The 19,255-nt window shown below is 39.8% G+C and overlaps 1 protein-coding gene and 1 non-coding gene across 2 annotated transcripts in view; one reads left to right on the top strand and one right to left on the bottom strand.

Moving 5' to 3' along the window:
* Positions 1 to 19,255, top strand: part of GFM2 (GTP dependent ribosome recycling factor mitochondrial 2) — a 1,110,238-nt gene that overhangs the window by 712,108 nt on the left and 378,875 nt on the right. The window contains 1 exon segment of the mRNA XM_044063950.1: positions 11,949 to 12,087. Within this exon segment, the coding sequence (XP_043919885.1) occupies positions 11,949 to 12,087 (139 nt within the window).
* On the bottom strand, positions 15,184 to 15,256 carry TRNAT-AGU. Its single transcript has one exon. It is a non-coding gene; the product is annotated as a tRNA-Thr (tRNA).

Below are 19,255 nucleotides of genomic sequence, written 5' to 3'. Positions count from 1 at the left end.
TCAGAGTGGGGTCTGACAATGCCCTGTATGCCAGGCATAGATCTCAACTCAAAAGCCTATAAGAGACTTAATACAGGGATAGGGCCCTGAGGCGATACAGGCATAGGCCCTTCTGTTCGCACTGCTTGCTGACACTGAACTTTTTTGTATTCTACCAAGCTCATTTTTGCCTGTTTTCTAATTCACTGTGTCTGCACAATAAAGTAACTGCTGTGCAAAGTGTACATTTTTGTATTTACATTATGGCTGCAAAGGTACACGTATGTCAGGGGCTGCAATCTCTTGACTGGTACCGGCATCCTGAATAATGTTAGTAAGTGTAATATGTACAACATGAGAGGATTGGCCTTAAGGCCATATGGTATATATGCATTGCTGTCTTGGGCTATTGGCTTAATAGAGTGCCTGTTACACTCTATTAAGCTTTACGCTGTACTGTTGGACAGCAAAAATATAATCACTGGCTCGTCAGGTTTCATCTACCTCACGGTCTGCATAGTGACCAAGTGCTACCTTGTCATCAGTAAGTGCTTTGCATTTACACACACTTATTGATTTCCAGGAGGGTTGATAATGCCTTTTCAATGTCACTGCTCCTTTCTGCTTCCAGTGTGGCAGACCAAGGCCTCAATCTTTGTACATTCTTAAATAAGCCAGCCATATTATTAACTTGAAATAGGTATAGATAAATAGTCTTTCTCTAAGAAGACAAAGTCATTTGTTATGTTTACCAGTTCTGACGGATTACTCTTATACTAACTAATAAATTAAACAGCCAGCTACAAGCTTTTGAAAGTGAATAATAAAATGCTTTACTTAGAATTGTGTAAAACACATTCCATATTTAAATGTACAAAAGGAATAGACACTTGTGCAGACAGAAATTTAACTAAGCTATTTTTAAAGAGACAGATATAAAATGCTAGAACTAGCTGGCTAGTCTTAAATAATTTATGATTAAAAGAACAGTGGAAATCTATATAACTCTACTTTGTATCTTTACATAGCAGACGAAAACATACACATGCAAACGTACACTTCAGTGAGCTCACAGTCTATGGAAAACAACTACTTATTATTACTGAGTCCAGGAAAAACTTCTGTTAAGCACCAGACCACAGGAAAGTGCCATCTTTTTGTCATACCTCTCAACCTCTTAGAGCAAGAAATCTGGATAAAGCCATAAATAAAAGTGGGGCAAAGACCCAAAACTAGGGGACAATTTTTAGATATTGCTCTTACTTACTTAGAAAGTTGATAGCTTGAATTTTCTGAAAGGTATTGAATCTGAAACTCAAATATCTGTTGTTATTTTCTAACTTCAATCTTTAGTGATTTGCCACTAATGTGCCAGAAAACCACATTTGAAAAATGGACCAAAAATATGAGGCAAAAATCTGGACATTCTGTGAAAATCTGTACAGTTGAGAGGTATGAATTATTCAGATGATGACCTGAACACTCACTTGCAAGAAGGGTTACATTAATTGCTGAATGTTCAGAAGGATGTCATGGAACAAGTTATCATTGGCAGTTATTTATTCATCATACTCTCTTGTGGCAAGCATTTGAATCCAAGCCTTCTGTCTCAACAAGATCACTTAGCTCTTTAAGAAGTTTCAGTACATTTAACTGCTTCCCACATGACCACATTTCTTTGAGTTGCTATAAAAGCCTGGAAGAGTGTAGTATTTTGAACAGAATTCATCCTTTCCTTGACTTCTGAAATGAGTATGTCTGCCCACAACTTACTGTGACCAATTTACTTCCATTATTACATCTGCAGATTGCAAACTATGCTATATGTAGCTTAGTATGTAGTCAATGTGTGTGTTATATAAAATAATATTGAAATATTTAAAAAAACTTGCAAATTTAAATCAATCCCATCTGCCCATGACTTTTCTGTGCACTTTCTGCTGTCCTCAGGCAAACATTTTCAGTTAGAGACCAACAACCTTCAAAAAGAGTGCATCTTGGAGATGAGGCAGAGGCATGAGTAAGCAGCAATGAAGGGGAAGGGAAGTTAGTCACTTCTCTTCCAAAAAGGACAGTGCTAAATAAACAGCCATAAAATCCATTGCATTCCCATCATCCTTTCCCTCAAAGGTTCCTCCACATATCCTTGAAGGAAGATTTCACATTTCAAAGAGAACTGGCTTCTCATATCCGGCCACATATGGGTCAGGCAGATAGCAAACTGTAATGCAAACCCTTCCCTTTCTACCTGTGTATACCATTCACCCCCAGACCCAGCTTACCATTTTCCATTTTCTTTGACATGTGGCATGATAGAGAGGGTTCCAGAAGAAGAAGAAGAGGAAGCATTTTATTCAAGACTCTTTCAAGTTCCAAAAAGGATGGTTCCCAAAACGCATTCTTTCTGTTATCAGTACTTAACCAATTTCACAGAGTGACTAAGTTGAAGGTGATATCCTTCTAGGCCTTTCTCCCTGTCTGATTTCAGGGATGCTTAATTAAGACATCTTTGTTCACAAACAACACAGGCAGTTTCTGAGATAAGAACAGTTCAGGAGCATTTTAGGTTTGTCACTTTGCCATTTAGTCTCTTCAGTTCACCCACAATGTTTACCAAATGCCTGACCCCACTCTACACCTGACTCATGACCCACAGACTCCATATATTCCCTTATCTAGATGACTGTCTGACTCACATTTCCATCAGAAAGGAGATGCAGAAGGCAGTAAACTTTGCAGTGCACTACTTAACCAGTTTGGGGTTTTCCCCAAACCCACCCATGCCAAAACTGCAACCATAACATCCACATTTTCTTGGGAACACTTGGTGTTGCAAGGTGTTCTTGCCCAAGGACAAATATATGCATCGGGTGAATTTTTTTTTTCAGATGTGGCCCAGAATTCAACCCAGATCAGCTCATATGTTTCCGAAGACCTTTGGTTACATAACTGCTTCTACACTAATGGAACTACAGAAGGATGCCCCCCCCCCCCTTGTAGATGGAAGTAGCAGACCACAAAACTCACAAAAACTGATAGGCCAAAGAAGAGCCATAAAGATTATAGAGTGGACTGTTGAGATAAGAAAGAAAATATATATTGTTACTATTCTGCAGAAAGCTCAGAATTTCCAGCCACAAGATATGCAAAAAGATTAAGAGAAATTAGAGGAAAGAAAAATACTTCCACAAGAAGAACTGTCAGAAGCTTCAAATGATCTGTTTGGAAAAAGAAGCATTTGAGGAAGGGTGAAAATATAAACAACAAAACCTAGAGATTTTTAAAAAGTATAAAAAATAAATATGGACATGGGAAAGAAAGAAAGATTTGATATAGTGCAATATTTATGCAAAGTCGAAAGCCAAATTAATCTATACAAAAAGGTAGCCCCAAAGATATCCAAAGAGAAATACAGGCAAAGGCATCCATATATTGAAACTTTCACAATAAAAAGTAATATCACAAAGATGGAATGTAGAAAAGAAGATTAGTAAAGTAGAAGTTAAAAAAATAGAAGTTGAAGTTATGGAATGCCTGTGAAGTGAAGGATTTGGTATAGAAGGTCTAACACAGATTACAACACAGGATGATGGAGCGAGTCTCCAAAGTAAGGAGAATCAGGAAGATCAGGAGACATTTGAAGAAGAAATATGTACATGGGAAAGAAAAATAGGTTTAATAAGGTGCAATATTTATGCACAGGAGAAAGCAAAACTAATCAATATAAAAAGAGCAGCACCAAATATATTTGAAAAGAAATACAAGCAAAAGAATCCAGACATGGAAAACTTTACAATACAAACAATAAGAAGACAGAGGAAAAGTAGAAAAGAAGATTAGTAATGGCTAAGTTAAAGAAATACAAACCGAGGTTGTGGAGTACCTGCGAAATGAAGGATTCAGTGTAGAAAATCTAACTCAGAAAGCACCACAGCAGGACAGAGCAATGGAAATCCAAATTAAGAAGAAACCAGTGGAATGAGAAGCATCTGGTCAGTTGCCTTATGAAGATATTTTGGAGCTTTCTGCAGGAAACCAGTATAAATGTTCACTTGAAGCTGGACAGCAAGGGAGGGAACAGGAAACTGTGGCAACTTTGACACAGTCGATGTTGAGGAGTGATAGGCCGGTGAGTTCCCATATGACAGAACGACAGATGACACAGGATGAAATTGAAGAGAATGTGCCACAGGAAGATGCTATAGAACTTTCTATAGAATGCTTGCAGTAGAACAAAAATGTGCCCTTACTTTAGAAGAAAATGAGCTAAGAGAAGAGTTGCTTGGTTTAATAAAGCTAGGTAGACATATTAAGATCAATGAAAGAAATAGACTGCAGAAGGTCAGTGTTTGTCTTTTCGGCTTTTCCCGCTTAGGGGTCGCCACAGTGGAACTCTGGTCCACTAATGATTGGCAGTAGATTTTTTATTTATGGTGCCGAGTTGCTAGCCCGACGCCCAACCTTCAGCGAAGACACGCCCATACACGCATGTCTTTTGGAGGCCACTCGACCGCAGGGAGGACATGTAGACTCCACACAGAAGGCACTCCAGCCGAAAATCGAACAGGAGAACCTCTTGCTATGAGGCAACAACGCTACCGCTGCACCACCGAGGATAGACTGCAGAAGGTCAATAAAACTCCAAAAATCAGAAAGTTGATAAAACAAATGAACAGAGTAATTAGGACCGTCCGTAGAGATCCATGCAGTATGACAGAAGTAAACAGGATATATTACTGTGCAGCTCAGTTAATAACAGATAAAATTCTACCACATGAACTCAGGGTAGTAAGGGAAAAGAAGGGGAGAAATCGAATACTATCATGGAAGTATCAAAAAGAGAAAACTATAAAGCAATTAAGACAAAAGGTGTCACTGTTAGATGAGTATAGAAGAGGGAACAGATCAACAAAATTACTCAGAAAGATAGACGTGATAAAAGCAATGCACAAATAAACTAAAAATATCAGCACAGGCAGAAAAACTTAGAAGGTGCACACATAAATATAAAGGAAAAGTACAAAATAAACAATTTATTGATGACCCAAGCAAGTATATAGAGACTTGGGAAACAAGGTAATAGGAACTGAAAGACCAAAAAAAGAAATAGATATATTTCAGAGAAGTATTTATGAAGATCCTGTGAAATCTAACAATGATGCTAAATGGACAGAAGACGTAAAAGAAACAATAAGATGTTTAAGGTACAGCATATGAAATGGGATGAAGTAATAGCCAGAGAGATTGAAACAAAGTTGAGAAAAGCCTCCAACTGGAAAACCCCAGGCCCAGATGTAGTACCTAACTGCGAGTTTTAACATCTTTGCACGAAGATTTAGCCATGAGTAAGAACTATTTATATGTGCACCCCAAACAGACACCAACCTAGCTAACAACAAGAAAAACAGTGCTCCTACTCAAGAGCGAACCTGCAAACTTCCCTAAAAATTAGAGACAGATAACTTCCTTCTGACTAAGTATAAACTATACAATGGAATTGATGCCAACAGAGTTTAGGTTCATTTAGAAGAAAACTCAAATATGGCAATAGAACAAGAGAGTAATAAAAGAAAGTCATATGGAACAAAGGATCATTTGTTGTTAAAGTCATAGGGGAGAACTGTAAAAAGGGGAAGAATCTTGAGTATGGTATGGATTGACTACAAAAAAACATTTGACAGTATCCCACATTCATGGATAAAAGAGTGCTTAAAATGTATAAGATACATCCTACACTGATAAATTACATCACAACAACTGTGAAACACTGGCAAACCACTTTGCAGTTAAGCCATGATAAAGGGCAAATTATTAGTCCAGGGATAAAAATCCAAAGGGGGATATTCCTGGGTGACTCTGTCACCGTTGCTATTTTGCCTTGCCCTTAACCAGTTAAGCTGTCTACTTAACAGATTAGGTCATGACTATAATTTAGCTCCTAGAAAACAACAAAGTATAAAGACTTCTCATCTTCTCTTTGTCAATGATTTAAAACTGTATAGCTCATCAGAACAGGAACTGAAAGCACAACTGCAAGTAGTCAAAAATTTTCAGATGATATAATAATGTCATTTGGTCTTGATAAATGTGCAAAAGCAACCTTTAAAGCAGGAAAGCTGATTTACCAATAAAATGTCAGTTTGGGACAAGAATGGGATATAAAAGAACTTGAGCAAGAGGGAGTGTATAAGTATTTAGGAACTGATGAAGGATCAACAATAAAACATGAACAAATGCAAATAAAACTTAGTAAGAAAAATGTTAGAAGACTTAAATTAATTCTGAAAACAGCACTGACATCTATGAACAAAATTCAAGCTATAAACCAATTTGCTTTTCATGTCCTAACTTACAGTTTTGGAGTGATTGACTGGCCCTAAAGGTGTTGGATAGATTAGGTAGGAAAAGAAGAAGGCTGCTTCATACTGATGTAATGATTTATAAAAAATCAATACATACCAAGATTATATTATTCTCGTTCCAAACCAGGTATGGGCCTCCTTAAAATTGATTACATTTATAGATCTGCAGTTGTGGGGCTGCATACATATCTGCTGACCTCACAAGACCCAAACATACTGAAAGTTTTGAAACGTGAGGAGAATAAGTCTAAGATGACTTCCCTGCTTAGTTTAGCAGAAGCATATCACCATCAAGCAGGAATGGAAATCAAACCAGAAGTAGATAAAAATCAGGCAGCAAATGAATGTGCCAAAAAAACAAAAGAAAGAATATAAGGTGAAGGATCAGATGAGAAGGCAAGAAATGTGGAAAATGCATAAACATAATTACAAGTATAGAAAACTCCTGGAAGAACCTCGTGTTGATCAGGGTCGAATGCATGAATGGGTAAGGAGAGGTGAATTCAAACCAAAAGATGAAAGGTTAATATTGGTGGCCCAAGGTAGTGGGCTGCATGCACATTGGTGTACAAAGTCCATTGTACATGTGGGAGAAACAGACAAATGTAGGTTTTGGTAAAACAGAATTGGAAACAGTCGCACACCTTGTTGCTGGTTGTAACATACTAATGGCAGAAGGACAGTATACTTAAAGGCATAATAATGTGGCAAGACTGTTGCACTGGGGACTGTGCAAACTTTGTGGTATTGAAATGGCTGAAAAACATTGGAAATAGCCACAAATCATCATAGAAAATGATGGTCTACATCACATGGGATCACCTATTACCAACAATTCAAAAGATAGATGTGAGAAAACCATATATAGTAGTCCATGAAAAGAAGACAAAAGTAGCATTAATTATTGAAATCGCTACTCCCAGTGACTGCAGTGTCTTGCGTACAGAGAGACATAAAGTCATATAATATCAGGATTTGCAGGAAGAAACGAGAGCAATGTGGAAGAAAGATACCCAGACAAGTTCCAATAGTTGTAGGAGCAACAGGTCTTATAAAAAAGAATCTACAGTTGTATCCGCGGTGGTGCAGCAGTAGCGTTGTTGCCTCACAGCAAGAGGTTCTCCCGTTCGAGTCTCGGCTGGAGTGCGGGGAGTGCCGTCCGTGTGGAGTCTGCATGTCCTCCCCGCTGTCGAGTGGTGTTACAAAAGACATGCGTGAATGGTCGTGCCTTCGTTGAAGGTTGGGCGTTGAGCTGGTAACTCGGCACCGTAAAAATCTACTGCCAATCATAAGCGGACTGGAGATCCGCTGTGGCGACCCCTAACCGGGAAAAAGCCGAAAGACAAACAACAACAACAACCAATAGATGCAACTCCATTCGAATTGCAGAAATAGTCATTACTGGGCACATTGCGGGTGCTGCAAAGAGCATTTCTGGCTGACATCAAAGATTGAAACAATACTAATTTCATGAACTTTAATCATACTTTGACTTAAGAATGGGGTCCATTCCCATCATGGTATTAGAAACCCAAAAGACTTGGAAAAATTAAAAAAAAAAATGGAACTAATGTCTAAGATGACATGTTTGCTCAGGTTAGCAGAATCATTTCATAAAGGAGTGGGAATAGAAATCAACGCAGAAGCACACAAAAAGAGAGGGCAATATAACCTGCCAAAAATAAAAGAAGATGAGAAACTTGACCAGAAGAAAGGAAATAGAGAAAAATGATGGAGCAACCATATTCTGATCAAGATTTAATGAATGAATGGCTAAGGAGAGGTGAATTTAAATCAAAAGATTAAAGGTTAATAGTGGCAGCTCAAGACTGTGGACTGTACATTAGTTTTTGCAAAGTCCATACAAAAAGTAAATATAGACATATAGGTTCACTATCACATAACTAGAAATAATTGCTTATTTTGTGATGGCTATGATAAAACCATGGCTGAGGGTCTGTAAACTAAAAGCACAATAACGAGGCAAGACTGTTACAGTGGGGATTGTGCAAGCATCACATAATACAAGTAGCTGGAAAGCACTGGAAACACGAGCCACAAAGGATTACTGAAAATGAACAAATTATGATCACATAGTTTAATCCAATACCAACTGCAAGAAAGTATGTGCAAGAGAACCAGATACCGTAGTTAAAGAAAAAAGGACAAAAGTAATGATTATTGTTGAAATAGCTACACATAACGATTATAGTGTACTGTGTACTGAGAGCCATAAAGTCATTAGATATCAGGATATGAAAACTAAAACTGGAGAAGTCTGGAATAAAAATACACAGTTACAATAGTATCAGGAACAACAGGTCTAACGAAGAAGAATTTTGAAACATACTTAAATATGCTGCTAGTACACATAATTCCATATGAGCTGCAGAAAGAGGTGGTACTGGGTACACTGCAGGTGCTGATAAGAGCAGCCTTGGTAAAAATCAAAGACTGAAGTAACAGTAATTTCATGAACCTTAATCATACATTGATAAAGGAATGATGTCCTTTCCTCTCAAAGTATTACAGACCCTAAGCATTTGGAGAAACTAAGAAAGGATAACTCCTTAAACTCCAGTGGTACTTGAAAAACCTGTGAATTAAGACTATCAGCCACTAGGGAAGATATTATCTTGATTCCTACCATCCAGTTAGAACTTTTTTGATGATCTCAACAAATACTAAACAACCAGGGGACACACCACCTTTTTGTCCAAGCTAACCCATTACTACAGATGCCATGAGCCTGGTCTGAGGATCTCACACTCAAGGACACAAGCTGTAGCTGAAAAGGTATAAACCTTATTAGATCTCTTCATCTTCTCATATTGGTCTTACCTCAATATCTATACTTTCATTGTGTGGGTGTTAGCATATATATGTCTCTGTAAATGTATAAATGTATTGTGAATGAAAATGTATATGGTGGAAAAAAATGTTAGCTTTGTACTAATTGCTCATTTTACTAGATGCATTACATGCTGTGTAACTTTTCATTTTGTACTACTTTGACATATTGTAACACCTAAACATGTTGTTAAGAATGCTTAGAAATGTATAAATGCTAATAGTGTAACATGGAGCTTTTCTCCCCAGGCCTCCGCTGAAAATGGACCTGTGTCCAGTCGAACCCTCCCGGTTAACAAATGTAAAATAAATAAAAAATAAATAATCACATCGCCACAGTAGTCAGGAAATCCTTCTACGTGGCACACCTCATCACAAAAGGTTTCTCATCCAGGAAAAAAGAGGTCATTGTTCCCCTCTACTCATCACACATTAGACCCATTATAGAGTACAACGCCGCTTTTGGTATGTACCTCACAAGACATCTACAACTGGAAAGGCCACAGAAATACCTCACAAAGAGGATCACCGGCCTCAAACAGATGCCCTATGAGAACCGTCTCAGAAAACTCCACCTTTACTCTGTCGCATATCGCCTCCTCAGAGGCGATATCTGCCTAACATACAAAGCTATGTCAAACCCAGAGCTGTTGGACATGCTCCACGTAAAGAAATCCCAATCCCTCTGAGCTACATGCTCTAGGGGCCTAAACCTTGTCACCACAATAAACAGAACATGCTGGAAGGATAGATTCCTGTCCCGGAGACTTCCCATACTCTGGAACAAACTACCTATCTATATCAAACAAAGCTCCTCCTCAGCACTCTTCAAGAAAAATTTTGATGATTGGATGGGAGATAGGAAATTCACCCCGGGGATCACTTCTGTGGTTCTGCTCGACAGGGGCACAGGAAAATAATTTTCTTGGGTGGCAAAAGCCAGGATACTGTTTGGCTAGGCTTATATAGGCCCTAACTCCAATAACCTAGTACCTACCTATGAACCTATAAAACTGAAAGGTGCAGAGGGTGTATGGCACCTCAGTGGTGAAGAAGCACATGAGTATAAAGGAACTGTTTGCTCTCCTCTTAGCACTCAGGATGTTCAAGACTGTGGCATCCAGAGATCCAAGAGGTGATCACATATAATAGTGATGTGTTACATAGATATGGATATATCCCCTTTTATGAGTTGCACATTCTAGCTGTGCTTGAATGCAACATGTCTGAGTCTTTGCCACCTAGCCTCGTGTATACACTCAAACGACTTTTCTCAAAGACAGGTTGAGCAGGTCCAGAAGAAACAGTAAAACATGGAAGCTTTATCCATAAGAAATAATCACTGGTATACATCGCTCCTTCCAGACTGACTTGTAGAGCTCTGCAGATTTGGACATCTCTTTAGTGTGCTTGTGATTGAAGTCCTTGATTTCCCAGGATATCACTATGATGTAAAGCTGACAGGTGCAGCAGCCATTGCTATATGTTTTTATTTTTTTCACCCTGAAACAGTTGCCATGTAATGTGTTCTGTTTCACAGCAAGCTAAGCTTTCCCCAGTCCTCAATCTGTAGTGTCCTCTCAGCATAATTTTAACATATTTACCTTGGGATTGATTCCTCTGAATTTTCTTACAGGGTGTCCTAGGCTGTTACAGAATTCATCAGTTGTTCAGAGGAGGGAGATAAAAGCATGCCCCCCCCCTCCTCCTTTCTTTACTATTTACATTATATGCAGTAGTCGCCTAATACCTTTGCTGTGTTGGTTTCCACTGTCTTTTCCCCAAATCTTAGGGCCAGCTTTACTGGCAGCCTGTAGGGAATTAAAACATGTATTTCATAGTTGTGGTTAGATTTAAGTTTAAAAATTAATGTTATGGAGAGTAGGAGGTGTTTTATCCTTTTTGTGGAGGTATGCTGTAATGTTTAGCATTGTTTTTTCTTGTATTTTGTGCATTATTTGAATATATTTTTCAGCAAATTGGGACAGTAGTTGTTTTTCACAAAGTTTTGTTCTCCATTTTGGTTGTCAGCAAATTTGCCTTCTCTGTGTTTTGCATATCCTCGTTGTTTGCATAGGTTGAGATTTCGCTGGGTGCTCCATCTTTTCCCACATCCCAAAGACATACTATATAAGAATTGACAATTCATATTTCCTCTGGATGTATTTGTTTGTTGTCTGTGAACACCTGTGTACATCTTTTGATATAGTGACATCTTGTCTGAGTTTATTTATTTTTTGCACATTACTGTTTCATTTAACAGCTTCTGAAGCACATACAGACACCACAGTAGCAAGACTTAAAACAGTTTAAGTATTGAATCATAATACTTGTAAAGTGAATTTTACCCCACTACATTGTCAGTAATCTCTCTGTGTCCAGAGCACTCATACTAGCAGTCAGTATCTCATGAATCGATTTCCTATGAAAATTAAATTAAAAACTGTGCTATTTTTCAGTGTTTTGATTTTCTGTGTATTAATTTGTAGTGTACTTGCTATGATTTGCTAGTATGTTAAAGTAATATTCTAATGGAAAATTAATTGTGAAAAATGTAATATTGCATATCAAGTGTGTATGAAATAAGTCATGGAAAGTATGCATGTGATGCTAATCTGAGTATTTTCATCATTTAAAACATTCATTGTAAGTTTTTTTTGTAGTCACCTGAATACAGCTGTTCTTGATATGAATTCATCTGAACTAGGTTAACAGTTGTAGCATTGTAGGTTTCAGTATTTTATTTTTGTTTTTTAGACTGTATTGTGTGGAATGGGTGAGTTACATATTCAGATCATTCATGATCGAATTAAAAGAGAATATGGTATTGATGTCCATCTAGGACCTCTACAGGTAGCCTACCGAGAAACCATCTTAACCGCAAGTACTGCTGCAGGTAAGAGAGCATCTAAAACCACTGTAACAAGTGCTGAAGTCTGCCCTGTTCCTTTAGGCCATGTTTTGAATTTTTTTGTACACTACCTTGGTCTTTGTTTCCCAGAAAAGACATGAAAAGTTATAAAAAAAAAAAGTTGAGGTGCTGATAGTAGAAGAATGTTTTTTTTTTTTAGTTTACATGATCCCAGCACCTTGTCCTAGCTGTTCTGACTTGCATTAGTAATAATATTTTTTGTTTACACCAGTCATGTTAATCTCTAAAAATTCCCTTGTTTGAATATGTACTACACTTGCTGTCTTGCCCACTTGTGTACTGATGTCCTTCCATTTCACTGTTGCAGTATTCATTACAATAGGGATCACCTGCCAATGTAGCCCGACATCCAGCCAATATACTAAAGCCTTTGGTTGCTTTAAGGTATGCCGTACATAACGCATATGCCCCTTGTGTAGCATAGGGCATAAAGGTGACGTCTGGACATACCATCCTCAATCTTCTTTGCCACCAGTCCAACCGCCATCTTTTGATTGTCCGTCTTGAATGCACGTTCCATTGCTGGCTCGCCAAGCCATTGCGGATAAGTGCCTAGTTGGGGGTTTATTACTTCTCCTTTGCTTTTTTTGTTGCTTGTGGGGTTTCATGTCATCCAAGAAGGGTAAATGCCAGTATGGGAGACAGATTCCCCATCACGAGCAGTGCCTGTTTTACCTTGGTGCTTCCCACAACCATACGTCCTGTTCTATCAGTCAAGCCTTTTCCTCCCCCAAGACCCTTCATGGTAGATTTTCTTCTTTGGCTTTATATCTGGAGACTCACCATCTTAAGCTCCTTGCTAAAGACACAATGGAGGGAATTTCCCACTTCAAGGGGCAGCCGTCAGTGAAGAAGAAGGCCAAGAAATCTCGACTGGATTCTTCTGCTGTACAGTCTTCGCTGGATGTTTCTCCTGAGACGAGTGAAAGCCCAGAGGATCACTCCAGCTCCTTCACAGGATTCTTCTGCTGTGACCATGTTGGAGGCAGGTGGGGATTCAACCTTAGGCACGTCCATGGATGAATTGCAGGCATCTGTGTCAGATGTTCAAGGGGAACCGTGGCTGATTATCTCCGAGGGGCTCAGGGGTATTCCTCAAATTTTGGTCAGAGAAGAAGTCCAAACTATAGTGTCCCAGCTACAGTTACTGAATGCAGTCTGGGGTCAGAGCCTTCAAAATTTTATAAGGTGGACTTCTCCTTAAAGAAAAAGAAGAAAACTAAGAATATTTCTCCAGCAGCTAAGGCTCCACAGAGTGAATGGCAGTCCTTCACTCAGGGGTTGTTTAGTGCTTTGATGGCTTTAAAACCTCCTGAGGGAGTTTTTTGTTCCAGCCCCCCCCCCCCCCCCCCGGTCTACTACTCCCTTTTAGACACCCAGAGAGCTGGATTCAGATGAGGAATCCCTTGCTTACTCCTCTCAGATTCCCTCTCCTTTAGATTATTGATCTGAAGAAGAGGAATCTACCAGTCCTGATACTCCTTTTGAGGAAATTTCTTTTGAGAACACATTCTCTAGGATGATAGATTTTTTAAGTGGGATTGTGCTCAGGTTTCTGAAGTACAAAAAAGGTATTATGAGCTGCTGTAGATGGATTTTCCCATAGCTTCTTCTGTTTCTCCTGTTTTGGCTGCTTTGTTAGATGCTTTTTCTAATGCTTCTAAGGCTCCTGACTCTCAGCCCCCTGCCCCCAAGAAACCTGGTAGGTTTTGTGGGGGGCCTGAGGACTTTACATTTTTGTATTTTTTATATTATTTTGCCCTTCTGCTGACCCCTCTTCTGACAAGCCATCTCAGTCGCTTCCTTCCTTCTAAGTTACTACCTTCTGATAAAGATAGCAGAGCCATGGACAGGTTAGGTAAAAAGGTTTACACCTCTGCTGCCTTAGCTTTTAGGACTGTCAATTATCAGACCTATATGTGCACGTACTTTTTGGCTGTTCTTTCCCAGGCCTGTCAGGTGATTTCTGATCTTTCAGACTGTGAAGGAAAAACTTCTGCTCTTCCTTGTTAGGGACTTCCTTTCAGGTGGCTCGTCTTTCCATCAAGTGTAGTTATGATGCAGCAGATCCTGCCACTAGGGTTGCTGATTTTGGGTCTGTGATGAGGAGGTATTCTTGGCTTCAGCTTCAACCTTTGCCTGATGATATTAAGGCTAAGTTGATGGATGCTCCTGTAGATAATAAACACTTGTTTGACAAAGCTGTTGCTGCTTTAAGTCCCTTTAGGTTAAGGGCAAGGCTTTACAGGAACTTAAACATGTGTTTTCTCTTGCCCTGACCCCAGTGAGCCACCCTTTGTTCATAGGCAATTTTGCCCTCCTCTCAAGGGTAAAAAAGGTGGGAAGCAAGCTCCTCCTGCTAAGGCTACTCAGACTTCTGTGCCTCAAAGGTCTCCTTTTCCTGATAAATCAGGTGCTGTTTGACTATCCTATTCTTCCCGGCCACATTCCTCTTTCCCTTTGTCTGTCTCTTTCTCTCTCTCTCTCACTCTCTCTCTCTCTCTCTTCCTTCCAGTTTGGTTAAAGATTACTCAGGACTCCTGGGTTCTGTCTGTTATCTCCCACGGGTATTTCATGGTCTGGAAATCTGTTCCCCTTTTTTTGGGAATCCCTCAGCCCCTTCAAGAGTGCCTGGCCTTCTTTCCAGGGGTTCTTCAAGATCTCTTGACTCAGGGTACCATTCCAGAGGTTCCAGTGTCCCAAAGGGGTACTTGGAGACCTATTCTAGACCTCTTTCATCTAAACACTTTTCTGAATGTTCCCTCTTTTTGAATGTTGTCCCTTCAGACTGTGTTCCCTCTTTTGCTTCTTCAGGCTTATATGATGTCTCTGGAACTCAAGGATATTTATCTCCATATCCCTATTCATCCCGTCTTCATAGGTTCATAGGTTAGTACTAGGCTAACTGCCATTGTGGGCTATTTTAAGCCTAGCCAATTACCTCATGTGAAAATCAAACCCTGCACCATGTGTCTATAAGGTAAACACTTTAATCATTATACCAACCACCCACTCTTTTTTTTTTTAGTTTTTTTTTTTAATGTTTTACAGGATGGGTGCAGGCCATGATGAGATTTGAACTCATGACCCCTGGCTTACTAGACCAGTGCTGTAACCCCTGAGCTACAACGCCAATAAAAAGCTCCACTTGTATCAAAAATATATCACCCCAGATAGGACTCAGTCCCTGGCTTAGGAAGCCAATGCCTTATCCATTAGGCTACTGGGGCCTGACAGAACTTTTCAGAACGTTTTTACATTTCTCTGTTGCCTCCTGGCATTTTCAGTTCCCTGCTTTGTCCTTTGGCCTTTCTACTGCCCAAGGGGATTCACCAAATGCCTCGATCCTGTGATTGCTTTTTGCAGGCTAAAGGGGATCCAAGTATTTCCCTGCTTGGATAACCTCCTCTTTCAAGCATCCTCTCCAGAGATCTTATTGCAAAATATCCATTTTGCCATTTCCCTTCTCAAAAGCCGGGGTTCACTATAAATTTCAAAAAATCCTTTCTGACTCCTTCTCAGGATTGTGTCTTTCTTGAGTGCAGAATCTAGACTGTGCCTATGTTGGCATCCCTGCCTCCTCCCAAGTCCCTAGCTTTCATGTCCTTTTTTTCACTCCCTTCTTCCTCTGGCTTCAGTAACAGCCAGGGAATTTCTGAGAGCTCTAGGGTTAATGGCCTCCACCATTTTGATGCTCCCACTGGACAAGCTCCACATGAGAAAGTTTCACTGGTTTCTGAAGTCAGTTTGGCTTCAACATACTTATTCCCTCGAATTTGTAGTTCCTCTTTTGCCTTGTCTCAAGAAGGAACTCCTGTGGTGGATTCAGCAGTTGACAGTCAATCCAGGGATCCCTTTTCATTCACCTCTCCCCTCTCCAGAGCTGTTCACAGACACCTCAGATGTGGGATGGGGAGCAGCATTTGGCTTCCTAAAGGTGCAGGGAGTGTGGCCGCCTCATTAACAGAAAGACCACATCAGTATCAAAGAGATGAGAGCTCTTCTGCTGGCTCTTCAGACATTTCATCCTCTCTTCTCCCCAGGACCTCTCAAGGTATTTACAGGCAACTCTACAGTGATGTGGCATGTAAACAAACGGGGGGGGGGGGGGGGGGCAGGTCTTATCTTCTTTTCTGGTTGGCACTGCTAGTGTGGGAACTGACTATCCAGTATCAGGTGACACTTCTGGTAGTCTACATTCCATCAGAACAAAACATTGTGGCAGATTCCCTTAGCAGGTCCATAACTCAATCTGATGAATGGATGCTTCACAGGGATGTGTTTCTGGACATTGTCCACCAGTTGGATACTCCTGAAATAGATCTTTTTGCCAACTTCCTTTATTTTGTGCAAGAGTCCCAGGTCCTCATATTTGGAAAGTGGACAACCCTATCTTTTTCTTGGAAGGGGAATTTTCTTTATGCCTTCCCTTCTCTTCCTCTCATTTCCTGTTCAAAATTCAATGGGAAGGTCCCAAAATCTTGTTGGTGACTCCCATTTGGCTGAGACAGCATTGGTTCCCTCTTCTTCTGCATTTAGCCTAGGGCAGTCATTGCAAGTTACCTCACAGGGTAGACCTACTCACACACGACAAGGAACATTTCATCCATCCCCACCTGTTCACTTTTCAGATGACACTGTGGGTGATAGGATTTTGATTCTGCATAGACACCTTTTTCTGAGGACATGCTTTAGGGTCCTGCAGGAGGCCAGGAAACCCAATACTAGGAAATCCTACTTAAGCAAATGGAAGAGGTTTTCTGTTTGGTGTCTTTCTTGTAACCTGGATCCATTTTGTGTAGATGTTCTTTTGTTTATTTTTTTTCTGATCTGTGTGAACTGCTTAATGCTTGGTTTACTTATCCTTCTCTGAAGGCCCACTTATCAGCTACCTCTGCCTGTCTGCCTTCATCACATCCTGTAGCGTCTAGATTTGAAGCTAAACAATTTCTTCAAGGCAGCCTTCATAATAAGCCTCCCAGGAAGTCTGTTCCTCCTCCCTGAGACCACAATTTTGTTTTGGAAAATTTTTACCCAGGCTCCTTTTGAGCCTGCAGCTTCAGCTTCCTTACAACATTGCTCTTTGGACGACTGTACTTTTGTTAGCCCTTACTTCTGCCAGACAGGTGTCTGAACTGCAAGCCCTTATGGCTTGTCCTCCTTTTTTGGTGTTTCATAAGGACAGATGCCCCTTCCAACTAATCCTTCTTTTATGCCCAAGGTAGTAAATGAGTTCTCCCTTAATCTAGTCTGTTCATTTGCCGACTTTTTTCCCTTCTCCACAGTCTGCCAGTGAGAAGGTCCTGCACACAGTAGATGTGCATAGACAACTCAGATTTTATTTGTATGACTAAGACTTTTCATAAATCTAATAAACTGTTTCCTTTCATTCTAGGTCCTTAGGATTGGCTTTTATGGGAAGAGCCTTCCTTCTTTTAAGGCTCATTCTACTAGAGCTGTGGCTTCTTCTGGTGCTTTTTTCAAAGGTTTGATAGTAATTCTCTTCTTTCTTGAGGCAGTTACCTGGACTTCTGTGCATACGTTTACCAAGCATACAAGTTGGATGGAATTTCCGGAGGCAGAGCTGGTTTTGCTAGGGCCATTCTTCATGGCTTCCTAGAGTGCTGTGCTGGTCCTTCCTCCTCCCTTTCTTCTTCCTGAGCTTTGGCATTCTCCCTATTGTAATGAATACTGCAACAGTGAAGTGGAATGACGTAGTACAGTTGTGTAAAATCTTACCATAATGCTAGATGTCCTTCTCTTGACTGCTCCAATATTCATTCCCTCCCTCCTCCTCCGGGTCCATTTCTTTTCTGGATGTACTGATTAGCTCTCTACTCCTTGGATTGGTGTTCCTGCTGGGGCTGGGAGTTCTGAGGATGATATGTCCAGATGTCACCTTTATGCGCTACGCGAGGAGCATATGCGTGACATACGGCATACCTTAAAGCAATGTAAGGCTTGGTATACTGGCCGGACATTTGGACGACTTTGGCAGGGTATCCCTATTGTAATGAATACTGCAACAGTGAAGGGAAGGACATCTACCATTATATTAAGATTTTACACAACTATACTTTCTTTTAGTCAAGACCTACTTTAGGCATTAATCTTAGATTTTTATTTTCCAATTCTAGTGGATTGCCATTCTGCTGTATTTCAGCTCAGATTAAAACATTAATTGGCCTATTCTAACATTTTTATGTACAACAGCATTTAGATTTTCATTTGTCACCCCACCAGTTTCATTCATTTTCTTTTCATTTTTGTCAGTCCAGCCATTTTGTTTTTATTTCATTTTTATTTCTTTGAATCCTAAAGTTTCCATCACATCCCATATCCAGTGTCCCTTATAGTTTTTTTCTAAGTGTAAGATGCCTTATTTTATGCAGTCTTTTAAGTACTGTTGAACTGGTAAACTTTGTATACTCTTGTAGGGTAAGGACATGGAAAGCTGTCCACACTCATGGTAAAAGTGCTTTTCTTTTAATCTGGTCAAATTTCATATTAACATACCAAGCTGGTGCCCTCTTTAGCAGCTGTTCCATGACATTAAATCCTCCTTTTTTTGAAACTTAAGCTTTTCTTTAACCCATCTCAGTGTTTTTAAAGGACTTCTCTTTTGATGGGTTTAGATTAGTTTTTACAGTCTGATATATCCTGTAATGTGTTTACAGAATTCTTTGTCAAACCTGGACATCACCAGTGCTTTTACAACTAGACAAAATCATACACTGATATGCATATGCCTTTATCTGTACTTGTTAGGCATGGATCATGTCCCACATGCTTGCAACACTTATGAGTTCCTTATCCCTTCTTTCTTGCCTAGCTGTCATTCTTGACAGGATATTGAATGACTATATGATACGCATACTCTCATTAACAGAAAAAGTGATGTATTTTAGCTTTCTCATCTGTGGCAAGCTCAGCTGAGCAGCTTGTTGCTTCAGTGGATCTGGACAACAAGTTAAATAAGCTATCTTCTTGGTGTCTGCTTTCTCTTTTTACACTTATAGTATGCTTACTGTGGCATTCCAGCAATTGCTGCAATTTCTTCTTGCTGATTAGAGCTTCCCTTTCTTCAAAATTTGAACTGTAAAACTTTCAGTCTTCATAGCAGAGAAATTAT

This window comes from Protopterus annectens, chromosome 2.part2 (assembly GCF_019279795.1).
Source record: "Protopterus annectens isolate FY-2018-M chromosome 2.part2, PAN1.0, whole genome shotgun sequence".
NCBI lineage: Eukaryota > Metazoa > Chordata > Ceratodontiformes > Protopteridae > Protopterus > Protopterus annectens.
Note: the sequence above shows the minus strand (reverse complement) of the source record. Positions and strands in the feature narration are given on the sequence as shown.